Source organism: Coregonus clupeaformis, chromosome 21 (assembly GCF_020615455.1).
Source record: "Coregonus clupeaformis isolate EN_2021a chromosome 21, ASM2061545v1, whole genome shotgun sequence".
Classification (NCBI taxonomy): Eukaryota; Metazoa; Chordata; class Actinopteri; order Salmoniformes; family Salmonidae; genus Coregonus; species Coregonus clupeaformis.
In genome coordinates, this window is record NC_059212.1 from 24,597,577 (window position 1) to 24,614,186 (window position 16,610).

General features: G+C 42.2%; 1 protein-coding gene across 2 annotated transcripts in view; it reads left to right on the forward strand.

Annotated features, from left to right (window-relative positions):
* The window catches only part of LOC121535134 (thymocyte selection-associated high mobility group box protein TOX-like), a 54,724-nt gene extending 39,140 nt beyond the window's left edge, over nucleotides 1–15,584 (forward strand). For both annotated transcript variants that reach the window (XM_045206265.1, XM_045206264.1), the window contains 6 exons: nucleotides 5,197–5,448; nucleotides 6,555–6,779; nucleotides 8,080–8,160; nucleotides 8,424–8,852; nucleotides 14,218–14,360; nucleotides 14,770–15,584. In XM_045206265.1, coding sequence (XP_045062200.1) covers nucleotides 5,197–5,448; nucleotides 6,555–6,779; nucleotides 8,080–8,160; nucleotides 8,424–8,852; nucleotides 14,218–14,360; nucleotides 14,770–14,806 — 1,167 coding nt within the window. In that variant the 3' untranslated portion in view covers nucleotides 14,807–15,584. The remainder of the gene's footprint in view (nucleotides 1–5,196; nucleotides 5,449–6,554; nucleotides 6,780–8,079; nucleotides 8,161–8,423; nucleotides 8,853–14,217; nucleotides 14,361–14,769) is intronic.
* Nucleotides 15,585–16,610: the final 1,026 nt, after the last annotated feature.

Genomic DNA, 16,610 nt, shown 5'->3' on the forward strand with positions numbered 1-16,610 from the left:
GTTACATTTGTATTTTAGTCAACGCTCTTACAGGAGCAATTAGGGTTAAGTGCCTTGCTCAAGGGCACATTGACAGATTTTTCACCTAGCCAGCTTTAGGATTTGAACCAGCGACCTTATGGTTACTGGCCAAATACTCTTAACTGCTAGGCTACCTGCCGCCCCATCACATAAAGCCCCTCATTTTAATACACCAATGGTAACATCTTGTTCTCTTACCTAATTTAAATAAGTACCACCTTGTAACTATCATCACAGAAAGTGTGTTCGCAGAAGGGTGTGGTTTACATAGCTAGCTAGATAGTCTACTGTTGCCAAAATGTGACTTGTGTCAGCAAATATAATTACAGGTTTCCCCTTTCATCTGTGTCTGGTGTTAGCTACTTACTGGCTAGCAGAGGAGGTTGGTGGGAGGAGCTATAGGAGGATAGGCTCATTGTAATGGCTGGAATGGAATTAATGGAACGGAATAAAAAGTGCTGTTCATATGTTTGATGTGTTTGATACCGTTCCATTTATTCCATTCCAACCATTACAATGAGCCTGTCCTCCTATAGCTCCTCCCACCAGCCTCCTCTGCGGCCTAGTTAGGACTTCAGCCAGAATGGAACAAAAGGGGGGAAGCATCGTTCAAAACTCTGACGCAGTTGTCATGTCAACACATCTGTCAGTGCTGCTGCGAACTGCAACAGAAGAGACATGCCAAACTGAAGATGTATAAAAACTATTGACATCATTGATAGGCATGATTTATGAACATATATACTCCCCTACATATTGTGTCATTTTGGAGTCACTTTTATTTTAAATAAGAACAGAATATGGTTCTGAGCACTTCTACATTAATATGGATGCTACCATGATTACGGATAATCATGAATGAATTGTGAATAATGATGAGTTACAGAGACATAAATATTATACCTACCAAAAAATTATCACTCATCATTATTCACGATTCATTCATGATTATCCGTAATAATGGTAGCATGCACATTAATATAGATGGGTTCAGAAACATATTCTATTGTTATTTACAATAAAAGTGACTCCAAAATGACAATACATTATTTACCATTCATTTCTATTGGGCACAACATAATCCGAAACACAACCAAAACAAACTGCAAATGCATCCAACAAGTTTGTAGAGTCACAAGCTTGATGTAGTCATTGCGTGCTAGGAATATGGGACCAAATACTAAACTTTTGACTAAATGTAATACACTATAAGTGAATTTGTCCAAATACGTGCATTCATTTCTAAATGGTAAATTAGATATGTATGAAAATACCCTCAAATAAAAGGTGACGTTCTGTACTGTCGCCTCATATAAAGCATTTGATCTAAAATTAAAAGTTTTGGCTACACTGTCCAAAAAAATTAATATTATTGGTGATGTTTTGGTCACTCAAAAGGCTATTTTACATTGCAATCAGAATCACTGTGCGGGACCTTTAATGATTTCCAAGTCTGGCCATCTCAGCCTATTTTCCACTTTAAGCTAACTTTAAGCTAATCTTAGCTACCACCATATTATGTTTCACATTCACTTGGTAGCTAAAACACTTCAAAACGTGAGTGTTTTCTATTGCTCAGCATTTATAAATTACTTTTACTAAAAGGAAACAGGAGCTCGGATAGGATGACTTGCCGGCTGAAAGATTCCCCAGATTGACAAAGGGCATTTTGTTCCCGTTCACCTTAATGTTCTCACAGAACATCCATTTAGAGTGGCTATGAATTATGGTTGCCAGGCAACGGGGTCGAGAGCTTGTTGCCACGGCGAGGAATGAAAGAGGCTGGTGGATTCTATTGGTCTGGGGCATTAGCCTCCAATGGAATAGAGAGGATCCTTCCATGTCTTCTTCTATACATTTAGCCTTCATTCTCTCAGTCTCTGGCCATTCATTGTTATTAAGCACCGATAGTTGATTATAATGAACTCCATTTGATTAAGAGTTAGATTAATAAAGAAATAGTCTAAGAGAAATTCTCTTCTGCTGATGTGATTTTTTCACAGAAACTGGGGACAAAAGCAATGTATCTTTTAACCTTTTAAATTGGGAAGATATTCAGAAAAATTCTGGTTCTGGGAAAACGATGTAGGTCTACAGATAAGTTGTTTCATTTCTTCTTAGTTTTAAATTGACTAAATTACTACCTCAACCCAAATTTAAATTTTTTGCTTTTTACCAGCATTCCACTACCACCAATTTCCTGTTCGTAAGGCACTAACTTGCAGTTTTTTCCATAGAAATCCACCCACATGTTATTGTATCAATAACTTATCTGTAGGCCTACATCATTTCCCCAGAACCAGAACACTGCTTTTATCCACAGTTTCTGTGAAAAAAATCACATCTGCAGAAGTGAATTTCTCTTAAGACGATTTCCCTATTAATCTAACACTTACTCAAATAGAGTTCATTATAATCAACTATCTGTGCTTAATAACAATAAATGGCCAGAGACCATACCATAAGGTATGGATTGTTACAGACAGACAGAGATAAAATAATCATTGGTATCCATTCATATTAGTATCATAATGATGACCTGGCTTGTGACTCACATCTCTGATACTTCTGAAAGTTCGCCCACGTCACCATGGAGATTAGGCTGTTTTCCACTGTTACTGGCGGTTACCAAATGGCCCAACACCAAATCACACTCCCCTCCCTGTTTTAGTTACAACCACATCACACTTTGGCCTTGATGCATGCCCTATCTGGCTGTACCAACAGCCACACATCTGTATAGGGAGAGGAGGTGTTCAGTGGGTGAGCTGCTGTAAGGGGAAAGATTGGGTAGCCTGGGTACCAGTCTGCTTTAGCCACCTTGTCATGTTTGGCATGACAACAGCAACACAAAACTGACCTTAGATCAGTATGTTGAATTGGATTTTATTGATTAAAATAATCCTTATAAAATCATGTTAAATATTGGATGCGCTATATAGATGATTGCTTTATGTTCTGGATGGGTTCCGATAATTAAATTACATTTAATTTCGTAACTACATTAACTCTAGAGTACAATCAATTTCCTTCACTATGGAAAATAACATTAACTCCATACATTTCTTAGATGTACTTGTTACAAAGAAGGGACAATCTCTAAGTAGTACAGTTTACAGAAAACCTACAGATAAAAATACTGTATTGACAGCTGCTAGTTATCACCCCCTCCCCCTAAAAATAGGTTTACCAGTAAGCCAACTTCATGGACTGTGTCGCATCTGTGACACAGAGGAAGAATTTGATAGACAATCAAATTCCCTCCTTGAGCGTTTTCGCTTGAGAGGATACCCCGATACCTGGCTTGATAAATCTCAATAATAAGTTCAGAGTTTGAACAGAAGCCAGTTACTTAATAAATCCCAACAAAAACAGAATAAACAGTTTTCTGTAAACTATATACTTACTTTCAATGATAGCCGTAATGGCATCAAGTCTATTGCCAATAAACATTGGCACATATTATCATCAGACTCCTCTTTAAATTCTGCCTTCCAGACTTCACCTTTATTCACATATAAATGATCAAGAAATCTATCAAACATATTGGTTAAATCAGATGTGGTCAGAGAGAGTAAAGAGGCCTTCATAAAGGATGCTTCTCCTGTAGATCTTGTACCTCTTGTAGAACCATAAGGAAATGTTCTAACTCAGTATGCCCTCAGACTTCTAGGACCTATGAGATAAAGTCATGTATAACTGGCACTACTAAAGGAGTTATTTATATGTTACAGTGTTCTTGTAATAAGATTTATATTGGAGAAACATCCTCGCCTTGAAAGTACGCCTTGGAGAACATAAATGCACTATTAGACGTCAAGATATCACCTCGCCAGTTGCGAGACACTTTATAGAACAAAATCATTCTATTAATGAATTGCGTTGCGTCGGGATCGAAAAAGTTCATCCACCATGTAGAGGTAGTGACTATGATAACAAATTACTCCAAAGAGAAGCCATGTGGATATATAAATTAAATTCTCTATCTCCACACGGTTTAAACGAATAATTAGATTTCACCTCCTTCCTATAAGCCAAATTTAGACTGTTATACAAGAACACTGTCCATATCAGATTTTGCATATCGTTTATGAGTTGGCCCCACATATTTATGAACGGCTGTGCCTGATGTCCTTTGTGGTGGGCTGTCTCATGAATTGATATGATGTATTTAGGTGAGCGGACACCTGGGGCAGTTGATTTGTGAGTTGCCATTCGTGCCCACTCCCATACCCTATAATTCTGTATTTCTTTGTGACTCATTTGTAAGAAGGTAGACCAGAAAAGCCACATCCCTGATTGGAAGATGAGTGGCAACCCTGATTAGAAGCACCTGCTGCTTATCTGTTGTTCTTTACAAATGCTGTTTTGAATTAAAATACAATTGTACCTATCCCTGATGCAGTGAAAATAATTAAAAACATTGAATAATGAAGTAAGCTTTATGCAACATATTTTTGAGTGCGAACCCATTACACCTTTTTGTTTGACTGAATTTGCGGGTTTAACGCACCAGCCAAGCTTGTGGGATGGTTCTCTTTTGATCAGTATGTATGACCAACCTCAAGAGGTCATGGTGATGATATAAGCTGTTCTACTTAGTTCACTGACTTTCATTGAACCAGAAAAAAGCAGAAAAAAACAGCGAGTGAGGTGTCTCGCTTCCTCTTCCGTCTCTGATATAAGGGGTTAAGGTGTTAGTTAGCTGGAAGGGATGGATGGGGTTAATTCTCTGTAGATTATACAGTTAACAGGAGTCACCTGTCCTGGTGTTGATGTGAGCCCCTCCTCCCAAGCCTCACCTGTCGGGGACATTGTGTAGGACATTGTGTCAGGGACAATAGCAGGCGTGAGGCGTTGCTCAGGTCACCTGTCAGTCCCTATGGTAGCAGGTGACCTGGCCACGCTCAGGGAGGGAGGGGCCACACTGAGTGGGGCTATTCAATCAAAACCAAATAGACCAACATGACATTGTTCTTGTGCTGAAGGATGCAAGTTGGGATCAGTCAAGGTTGAAACAATGTTCAGTGTGTGAAGGAAAAGGAGTGAGTATATGTGTGAATGAGCAGATGTTTCAAGAGCGTTTCTAAGAGTAGGTTAACCATTGTCAAGAGTAACATTATTGTATGCCATTTTATTGCCATGTAAAAACAAATCTACACTGTTTTTTGTCAGATGCAACAAATGGTCAACTCCGATTCCCGGTACAGCAGCCATCAGCCAATGGAAGCGCTCAGACCCAGGAGCCAATCAGGCATGGGACATCAGAGTCAGCTGACCACTATCAACCAATCACAACTCAACGCCCAGTTGGGACTGAGCGGGAACAACGGTACCCATAATTCCCCATCTCCTCCTGGAAGCAAGTCGGCCACACCCTCTCCTTCTAGTTCCGTACATGAGGATGACAATGATGAATCAATAAAGGTGAGCAAAGGGATGGATACGCACAAACACACACACAAACACACACACACACACACACAGAGAGAGAGAGAGAACCGACACACACGCAAACACATGCACACGCACAAAACAACTAACTTCCTTATTATACAGCCACCCACCCACACACACCCACACACACACGCACAAAACAACTAACTTCCTTATTATACAGCCACCCCCACACACACACACACATGCCCACACACACACATACACATGCACGCACGCACATACACACACATACACCTATTTGTATAAGTCTGAGTCATCTGCAACCTTTGCGCCGTTGCATTTGTTTACCCTTTCCCTTGGAGGATGAAGTCACAGTGGAGAGCTGCTATCTTAATGCTTATGTGATTGCTCATACAATGGTGCCATTTGCCATGCAGATACAACACTATATGGAAATCAAACCAAAGGGTACTTTTCCCAAACACCGTTGCCATATTCCACACCCATATTTCCACCGTATGTTTTAACTGCAAATAACAATCCTTTGGAAAATGAAACTATTTCAATATTTTATGTGCCCCTCTGGAAAAATCCTCATGTTTAATTTAGTGGAGTATAAAATCTAATGCGGTCAACATTTCAGAAATGTGCACTGCGCTATTCAGAGTTATGGCTATTTCTGTGTTTCCAGTATAAAGCCATTTCTAAACATATTCATAAAATGATGGATAAATGTAGTCTTGTACTACCATCTGTCAAGGTCTTTTCATAAAGATACCATTTCTATTTGTTTGTAAACTCTCACACTCAGGGTCATGTTCATTATCTCACAAAGAAAACAAATTGTTTTAAACAGTACATTCCTATTGGACAAGATCAGCTAAATAGACCTAAATATTTATGAATGTTCTGGAAAATGTTAGGAAGGATATACAGTCTGCATTTTAAATAGTGCACTGAGTTTTAAGGAAAAACTCTGGGCCAGTGTACTGTACATAGCATATCCACTATTAAAGTCCATTCTGATCTATTTAAACAATCAACACTCACTCTTAACTCAATCCCTCTACACACACTCTTCTCTCTCCAGAAGCACATTTAGTCTGACCATCTCTTCCTTCTCTCTTCATCAGGCAGAGAAGCGACCGGCAGCGGTCGATACTCCCAAAAAGCCCAAGACCCCCAAGAAGAAGAAGAAGAAGGACCCCAACGAACCCTCGAAGCCAGTTTCTGCCTACGCCCTGTTCTTCAGAGACACCCAGGCAGCCATCAAGGGCTCCAACCCCAATGCTACCTTCGGAGAGGTATCCAAGATAGTGGCCTCCATGTGGGACGGCCTTGGAGAGGAACAGAAACAGGTACGACACCTATAGTACAATGCATCCTCATACCTCCTCAGACCTCTTCATATACAGTTCCTTGTTAGACTTCATTAGACAGGATAGATTAGAATATGCACTGAGTATACCAAACTTTAGGAACACCTTCCTAATATTGAGTTGCACCCCCTTTTGCCCTCAGAACAGCCTCAATTCGTCAGGGCATGCACTCTACAAGGTGTCGAAAAGCGTTCCACAGGGATGCTGGGCCATGTTGACTCCAATGCTTCCCACAGTTGTGTCAAGTTGGCTGGATGTCCTTTGGGTGGTGGACCATTCTTGATGCACACTGGAAACTGTTGAGCGTGAAAAACCCAGCAGAGTTGCAGTTCTTTACATAAACTGGTGCGCCTGGCACCTACCACCATACCCCGTTCAAAGGCACTTCAATATTTTGTCTTGCCCATTCACCCTCTGAATGGCACACATACATAATCCATGTCTCAATTGTCTCAATACTTTAAAAAACGTATTTAACCTGTCTCCTCCCCTTCATCTACACTGATTGAAGTGGATTTAACAAGTGGCATCAATAAGGGATCATAGCTTTCACCTGGATTCACCTGGTCAGTCTATGTCATGGAAAGAGCAGGTGTCTTATTGTTTTGTATACTCAGTGTATTAGATTAGAAAATAGTAGAATATAACTTTATTGTCCTCACAAAATTAGGGAGAAAAAGTTTATAAAAACCCCAACATTAAATCCTTTTCACAGTTTCACAGTATAAATAGCTAGTGGCTCTCCCTGGTCCTGTGGCTCTGCTACTGTGGGTGCTACTGTGTGTTTTGACTTACAAATGGACTCTTGACTAAAGCAAATGGAAGAGAAAGCTTTTACATATTTATTATAGTACGCACTGTGCTATTGTCCTATTACACACACACACTCTCATGCAAACACACACACCTCCAGTTGGGCGTAGAGCAGCACACAGAGAGGAGCGTCGCAGTGAAGGTGGAGGAGGATGTCTGTCTGAGGACAGGACAGTGTACTTCCTGGAGAGAGAACAGCAACAGCTTGGAGGACAAACAGACAGACAGACAGGCAGACAGACAAAAACAGACAGATGGATGGATTGTGAGAGGAACAATCTAGTTCTATATACATTGGAAACCTTTTGAGTATTATTTAGATGCACCCAACTACAGCTGTGATGCTTTATTAAGCATCATAATAGCTTCATAGTACATAAACACTAACCCTGGTAGATGGGTTTCTTTCTAGGAATGAAGTAGTTTGGCAACTGAAGTACAATGTTTACTGTTCTGTCTTTTATAGGTGTACAAAAAGAAGACGGAGACTGCCAAGAAGGAATACCTGAAGCAGCTGGCAGCATACAGAGCAAGCCTGGTCTCACAGGTAGGTACCAGTACCAGACATAACCTGGGAATAATTATTCATAAGGGCTGTAGTCAGTTGACTCTCTATGACTCTTATAAGGTAACACTGTTGTGCTCTGTCTCTCCCTCTTCCATCTCTCGCTTTCCCATCTCTGTCTTTCCTTCTCCTTCTCCCTTCTTTCTTTCTCTATCCTCTCTCTCTCTTTATCTCTTACTCCCTCCCTCCCACCCTCCCTCCAACCCTCTCTCTCTCCCTCCCACCATGTGGCTCCCTCCCTCCAGAGTTACAATGAGCCAGGTGAGGTCAAAGTGTCCCAGGCCTCCTCCATGCTGGGGCCCAAGCCCCCTGTGTTCCCCGGATCAGGCCAGCAGCACCCCCACCCCCATCACTCCCACCCCAGCCTCTACATGAGCCACCCCTACCACCACCAGAGCCACCACCCCCACCCCCACCACCAGCAACAACAGACCCAGCAGCACCAGGCCGGCCTCAGCCCCCACCTGTCCCCCCTCCAAGGTATCTCCCGGGGGGTGGCTCCCCGGCCCAGTGGACCCCATTCAGGTGGAGTGTCTCTGGGCAGCATGGCGGCGGTATCCCCCCCTCCCTTCCAGATCAGCCCGCCGCTCCACTCCCACTCCCACCTAGGAATGCACCACCAGCAACAGCTCGGAGGACACCCGCTGTCTCTGCACTCACCCTCAATGGGACAGGTGAGTTGAACAGACACACACACACACACGCCCAAATGCATACAAACACACTTATGGCCCAGGTGAGTTCAACACACGCAAAACACACTCTCAGGTGCACACACACTTATTATGAATATTGTGGTTATACACTCAGACATGGTCACCTACAATGTACAGCTACACACACTTTACACATACATGCATACATGATGCAAGCACATGAAATGGAGAGTGTGAGGGGTGTGTGAATGTATGATGGGTATGTATGTTATAGACCAGTGGTTCTCAACTAGTTTTAATAATAATAATAAGCCATTTAGCAGACGCTTTTATCCAAAGCAACTTACAGTCATGCGTGCATACATTTTTGTGTATGGGTGGTCCCGGGGATCGAATCCACTACCTTGGCGTTACAAGCGCCGTGCTCTACCAGCTGAGCTACAGCGGGACTCAAATTGAACCAGGTTTTCTCAGTGGCGATTCAATATTCGCATCGTGATTTTTTGTTGTTGCCAAAATGCAATCAGGAAAACTATGTTTAATTCTATTTTGATAGTAAATGTACCAATTATATGACAAAGGAACAACAGTTCCACCTTTTTCATTGTCAGTAATTCCATGTTTCCCATATTCTTGATGAAGAATGTTAAGCTCACTGGTTTGAGACCACAACATCAACCAAACCCGCTAAATAGCGCTGCTAATACCTCTATATTGAAAATAATGTGATTGAAGAAAAACAGTTCAGAGGTGAAATTATTTAAAAATATCGGTTCATTTTCACTTCTACACACTTTCTACCTGGTTTTAGTCGTTTAAGTTCAGACTGGAGTATTTTTCATAAAAAGTTAGTAAATAAATGTTTTATGTATTTATTTACTCAGACACGTTCAAAACCCACCAGTTGAGAATCACTGTTATAGATGATTAATTTCCATGTTATTTCCAATTATATACGGTCCCTTCATGATGTTCCTTCAGTGCCAGAGATTGAGGGCAAGCTAGGATGTATTCATATCTGCCAGCCTAATACTGTACATTCAAATTACACACGCACACACACACACACACACACACACACACACACACACACACACACTCTCACTCTCTCTCTCTCTATCCCTCTCTTTCCCTTTCTCTCAAAAACACAACTCCCCTACACACACACACACACACAGACAAACACAGACACAACCCCCCCACACACACACACACACACATAGCCACACACACACAATCCCCCATTTTCCATTTTCTCCCAGTAATAAACAAATGCATTAGGCTGAGGATGTTATATAAGGTCACCAACAGCAGCACATTGAGATTGATGAATGCATCAGTGGTGGAGACAAAACGCCAGGCAGGCAGGGCTATCTGATGAAGCCAGTCTAGCAGACAGGACAGGACACATACACAGGAAATGAGATGAGTTCTCTGTAGGGGCTAGTCAACAACGCAGATTGGAAAAAGGGAAGTGGACCTCTCTCTCTCTCTCTCTCTCTCTCTGGACCTTAGAGTTATATATAGAGTACAAGAATGCAAACTGTACATATGTCCTCAGAATTGTAGTTAAAAAGCAACTGACCCCTTCAGAGGTTACATCACCCATCCGTTTCTATACACAAAAACACCAAGATTCGCTGCCTAACTAATGCAACAGACATTTTGTGCATTGTCCTGAGAAAATGAAACAACAACAAATAAAAAAAATCAACAACCACAGAAGAGATGTCCAAGAGAGGGCAGTGTGTAATATTAGATGTTACTACAGGATCAGCCTTACTCCCTGTACAATCTAACATGACCCACTGTCCATTCCCTTTGGTGTACTATAGGGTGGTGTCATTTGAGAGGGACATTAGTTTGATAAGAGGACCATGTTATCAGGTATCAATGGGACCAGGTCGTTATGGAAACAGGTATCCAGGGGAACAGGTGACATACCTCTTCAGTGAGAGAGAACACTCACCTCCTGATCTCCTGAGCGTGGTACTTAGAATGAGTAACAAAACAATGGTTTGTGGGAGATTCTAGGTAAAGGCTAAAGGCGTTGGGGTGAATGATAGTTTTCTATGCCACTCACTTCCTAGACGAGTTAAATCAATATGGAGGCTCCTCAGCCTATCCAAGTAGTTAGACTGTGTCCTACCACTCTCACCTGTCCAATGTGTGCAGGTGACTTAACCTTCTTAGAAGATAGAACATAAAGGTAGCATGTTTATACTGTACACAAAAAGGTGCTATCTAGAACCTAAAAGGGTTCTTCGGCTGTCCCCACAGGAGAACCCTTCAAAGAACCCTTTTTGGTTCCAGGTAGAACCCTTTTGGTTCCAGGTAAAACCCTTTTGGGTTCCATGTAGAACCCTTTCAACAGAGGCTTCTACATGGAACCCAAAAAGGTTCTACCTGGAACCAAAAACGGTTCACCTATGGGGACAGCCGAGGAACCCCTTTGGAACCCTTTTTTCTAAGAGTTTAGCTTTGACATTGAAGACTTGAGGTACAGTATTCACTAAGCATGTGGGAATCGTAGTTTTTTTTTTTTTATAAGAGAAGGAACTGCCATTTATCTCCTCTCAGCAGGCAAATGAAGTGTTGCTGATCGAAAAAAAAAAATAGAGGGGGAGGAGGGTGTAGAAGGGTGCCTCAGTCTTCATACAGATTAGAATATGAATTAGTCTGAAGTCCAATTTTAGATGCTTGTATGGGGCTGCCTGTATGTCTGTGTCAGTCCATGGAGAAAAGGGGGGAAGAATAGTTAAACAGAGGTTTGGGTTTGGTTGCTACTAAGCCCCCAGCGCTCAGATCCCTCTTTTATTGGGGACTTTTAAATCCCGCGGGGAGTAATAATCCTCCCTCGCTCAATTTTGCATATTTTGTTAGGGGGAAGAAGAAGAAAAAACGCCAGGGCCCAAACTTTTTCCCTTAGTTAAGAGAGTAGGGAAAGGGGGGAGGATGAGGGGGAGGAGGGAAGGGGGGGTGGGAAAGAGAGAGAGAGAGAGATACAAAAGGGGCAGATGGGGCCTTTGTGATGGAGTGAAGGAGAAGAATTTGTGGAACAATGCCTGAATAGGTGGGAGTCGGAGGAGGGGGAAAGAGAACTCAGCCACCTGCTGTCCCCTCTCTTTCAGAGCAGAGCTCGCAGCGTAGCGGGCAGATTAACTTCCCTTTCATAAAGTAGTCTCTCTCTCTCTCTCTGTCTTTCTCTCTATCTCTCTGTCTCTCTCTGTGTCTTTCTCTCTGTCTCTCTCTCTCTCTCTGTCTTTCTCTCTATCTCTCTGTCTCTCTCTGTGTCTTTCTCTCTGTCTGTCTTTCTCTCTCTCTGTCTTTCTCTCTATCTCTCTGTCTCTCTCTGTGTCTTTCTCTCTGTCTGTCTTTCTCTCTCTCTGTCTTTCTCTCTATCTCTCTGTCTCTCTCTGTGTCTTTCTCTCTGTCTGTCTTTCTCTGTCTCTATTTCTCTCTCTCCCCCTCTCCTCTATCTCTCCCACTGCTCCCTCCCTCCCCCAATAAAAAAAAGAAAAACCCTTCAAGAAACCCCAACATTAAAATGTCTGCTCGCCTAATTAAAATAACTACTCCTTTTTTACTCCCCATCTTCCGTCTCTCCCGCTTCCCCAGCTAGTTAGGGTCTACCCCCAGCTAGTACACTCTCAGGTCTACCACTGACCCGCTATAGGGAAGCTCAGTCCAATAACCAATTCCAACAATGACGATGCACTCATGAGTCATCGTGTCTTGACAGTTATCCACAAGCTAGCTGATCTGTTGCTCTTACACATCACTGCATGTGACTTGTATTGGCTGTTACTGTTTTTTTTTGTCAGAGACATCAGTGTCATGGGAATTGCGTGCTATGGACTCAGACTCCATAACCACCTGTGAGATTCTAACCATCTGTATGTAAATGCAAGGCGCTCATCCTCTAGTCTCCAAGTCTGGTTTTTGACTGACATTAGAGTCATAGAATTCAATAGAATGCGTCTCCTGTGCCTCTTCTACCATTTATTATGAATAGACTGATTTGTAACTCATCCATGACCAAGATGGCTGCCATTATCGACACATTCTAAAGTCTATTCCTTAGTCCACTGGTCATTTTATGTACACTAGTATGTGGACACCTGCTCATAGAACATCTCACTCCAAAATCATGGGCATTAATATTGAGTTGGTCCCCCCCTTTGCTGCTATAACAGCCTCCACTCTTCTGGGAAGGCTTTCCACTAGCTGTTGGAACATTGCTGCGGGGACTTGCTTCCATTCAGCCACAAGAGCATTAGTGAGGTCGGGCACTGATGTTGGGCGATTAGGCCTGGCTCGCAGTCGGCATTCCAATTCATCCCAAAGGTGTTCGATGGAGTTGAGGACAGGGTTCTGCACAGGCCAATCAAGTTCTTCCACACTGATTTCGACAAACCATTTCTGTATGGACCTCGCTTTGTGCACGGGGGCATTGTCATGCTGAAACAGGAAAGGGCCTTCCCCAAACTGTTGCCACAAAGTTGGAAACACAGAATCGTCTAGAATGTCATTGTACTGTATGCTGTAGCATTAAGATTTCCCTTCACTTGAACTAAGGGGCCTAGCCCAAACCATGAAAAACAGCATTAGACCATTATTCCTCCTCCACCAAACTCTACAGTGGCACTATGCATTGGGGCAGGTAGCATTCTCCTGGCATCCACCAAACCCAGATTAGTCCGTCGGACTGCCAGATGGTGAAGCGTGATTCATCTCACCAGAGAACGCGTGTCCACTGCTCCAGAGTCAATTGGCGGCGAGCTTTACACCACTCCAGCTGGCGCTTGGCATTGCGCATGGTGATCTTTGGCTTGTGTGCGGCTGCTCGGCCATGGAAACCCATTTCATGAAGCTCCCGACGACCAGTTCTTGTGCTAACGTTGCTTCCAGAGGCAGTTTGGAACTCGGTAGTGAGTGTTGCAACCGAGAACAGACGATTTTTACGCGCTACGCGCTTCAGCACTCGGCGGTCCCGTTCTATGAGCTTGTGTGGCCTACCATTTCGTGGCTGAGCCGTTGTTGCTCCTAGACATTTCCACTTCATAATAACAGCACTTACAGTTGACCGGGGCAGCTCTAGCAGGGCAGAAATTTGACAATGACTTGTTGGAAAGGTGGCATCATATGACGGTGCCACGATGAAAGTCATTGAGCTCTTCATTCCACTGCCAATGTTTGTCTATGGAGATTGCATGGCTGTGTGCTCGATTTTTTACACCGGTCAGCAACGGGTGTGGCTGAAATAGCCGAATCCACTTATTTGAAGGGGTGTCCACATACTAGTGTATCTCTATGAGTAGAATAACACGGATAACACTGGAAAACATGGAATCTAAGGGTCTTTTTTCTTTTTGTTTTCCAGGGATTCCCTCTCCAGTCAGAATTCCAAAACATGCTCAACTCGTCCGGTGGGCAGGGACTGTCCCCATCCATGGACTACAGACAGGTGTGTCGGAATGGGCCCAGCCAGCACCTCGACTGGACCAGCGAATACTGTGGCAATGGGTATAAATACTCATCCTTATTATATAGTATGACAAAACAGAATGGAGAAACATAGCAGATATGAGAGTATGAATGGAGTTTATGCTCAGTATGACCTTTAGGGACGGTTTCCCAGAAATAGATGAAGCCCAGTTATGGACTAAGAAGTACTTTGAATTTCTCAATTTTCTCAAGCTTTGTATTACAGGAGTAGGCTTAATCCTTGACCAGGAAACTAGCCCTTTATGTATTGGTTAAACGTCTGTTAATTAGAACAAATGATTTTGTTTCACTCTTCCAGTCTGAACCCAAGTTGCAATTAATCAAACTTACTCTATTTTAAATGTGTTTCATAACATATGTTAAGAAACATTGATTGATTATTATTAATTATTATTTGTCATTGTTCCTCCCTCTTACCTTCCTTCAGAGCTCTTCAGAGAGACAAGACTCTGTTCCTGACCTGATCTGACCTCTAACCTCTACACACCTCCACTCAACCACCCCAGGACCGGATCGCAACCAGACCCGGTCCACATTCGGTCCCATTCTGCATTCACTGAACCAAGGCATGATTGTCCACTCCCCCAGTAGAAACTCCTTGACCACCACCCCCCACTCTGGCCGAACCATCTGACCACCTGACCGTCACTCAAAAACAAGAAAGGCATAAGCACATATTGCAAAACATCCATATTTTGATATTTGTGGTTCTTTATGTTCTACCTTGAAAATAATCATACTGATGTCATGAGTGGGTTTCAGATAGTTTTGTAACACACACCCTCCCCTTATATTAGATAAAAATGTCAAGTTTAAAGTTCTGGACTTTAAATGTTGTATGGCCATAAAGGCACAAAGAAAATGTGTTCAAAGAGGTGAACGAATAGGCAGCACTGTCCTATCTACTGATGTGTCATTGGATCGTTACTGATATATCGTTGGATTGTGTTTTGAGGAAGACAAGCTGATGACCATTGTTGATCATGACCATTGTTCAAATCCCAGAAGTTAATTTAGCACTTAGGGTCTTTTGGGTCATTTTTTTTCCACACATAGCCAGATGTAAACCAAAACCCCAAACTAACTGACTTTTTGAAAGGAAAGACAAGATAGGTTTTATCCTTTCAAAGAAATTAACAAAGAACACGTATTATATTTCTATCACTCTTTCCCTCTCTCTCTCTCTCTCTCTCTCTCTCTCTCTCTCTCTATCTCTCTATATCTCTCTCTCTCTCTCTCTCTCTCTCTCTCTCTCTCTCTCTCTCTCTCTCTCTCTCTCTCTCTCTCTCTCTCTCTCTCTCTCTCTCTGCTACTGGACTGCCTTAGAGACTGTTGTGTGTCTTTGAGCAGAGTTGTGTTGCTCTTTCTAAACTGATGATGATGATGTTCATAGGATCCTCTGTGGACTATGCCTCGGCTGGTTAGTATAGCCATCACCTCAAGCTGTACATAGAAGTTTGTGTTACTCTTACTCCTGGAGTATAAAAACAGAAGCTTTTTTTCCAAGTGCAGTGTGATTGGGAATTGGATCACACCGGTTTTAATTTAACTATCAAAGATGAAGGGAAATTGATTAAACAGCTTTTATAGCTGTTTGGATTTTATTGGGCGTAAGAATTGTCAATATAATGATATTTGTAAGATAAAACTTGGTAAATCAGTTGTTTTCATCCTCTGAAATAACGCCGTAAACTTTGGCTGACCTTTACCTGGAAAACATCACAAAATATGAGTTTTGTGAAAGTAGACATGTAAAAACAAATTTCTGGGCATGTTGATTAAATGGATTGTCATCCAACTCCTGTATCTGAGGTTGCTTTTCTTTATCAGCAGAAAGCGTCTAATAATGAGAGAATGAGATTGGTAGAGACAGATTGGTAGAGTGGCGATATATAACCCTGACATCTGGCTTGTCATCGCTCTTCTGATCACTCCATCTCTCTCTCTCTTTCTCTCCATAAAGTCTGTTCATCATGCTGCACCTATTTATGAAACAAAAACTGTGTTTTTTTAAGCCCTATTGTTTAATAGCGTTGATGATGGCTGTCTTCTCTGTTCCATTTGTGTTTCTTTCTTTTGGCAGAAAAATGTCTCCAGGCAACAACAATGTGAAGAATTGTATTCTTATTTTTAGTTTCTAATGTGTTTGAAAGAAATAAAGTCAAACCTGCATTTTTGTGCAGTAATCACTCACTTTTGGATACCCTGTGTTTTTATTTGAACCTAAAGTGCCTTAGGGATTGGGAGAACATAGACAACTGAGTCCTA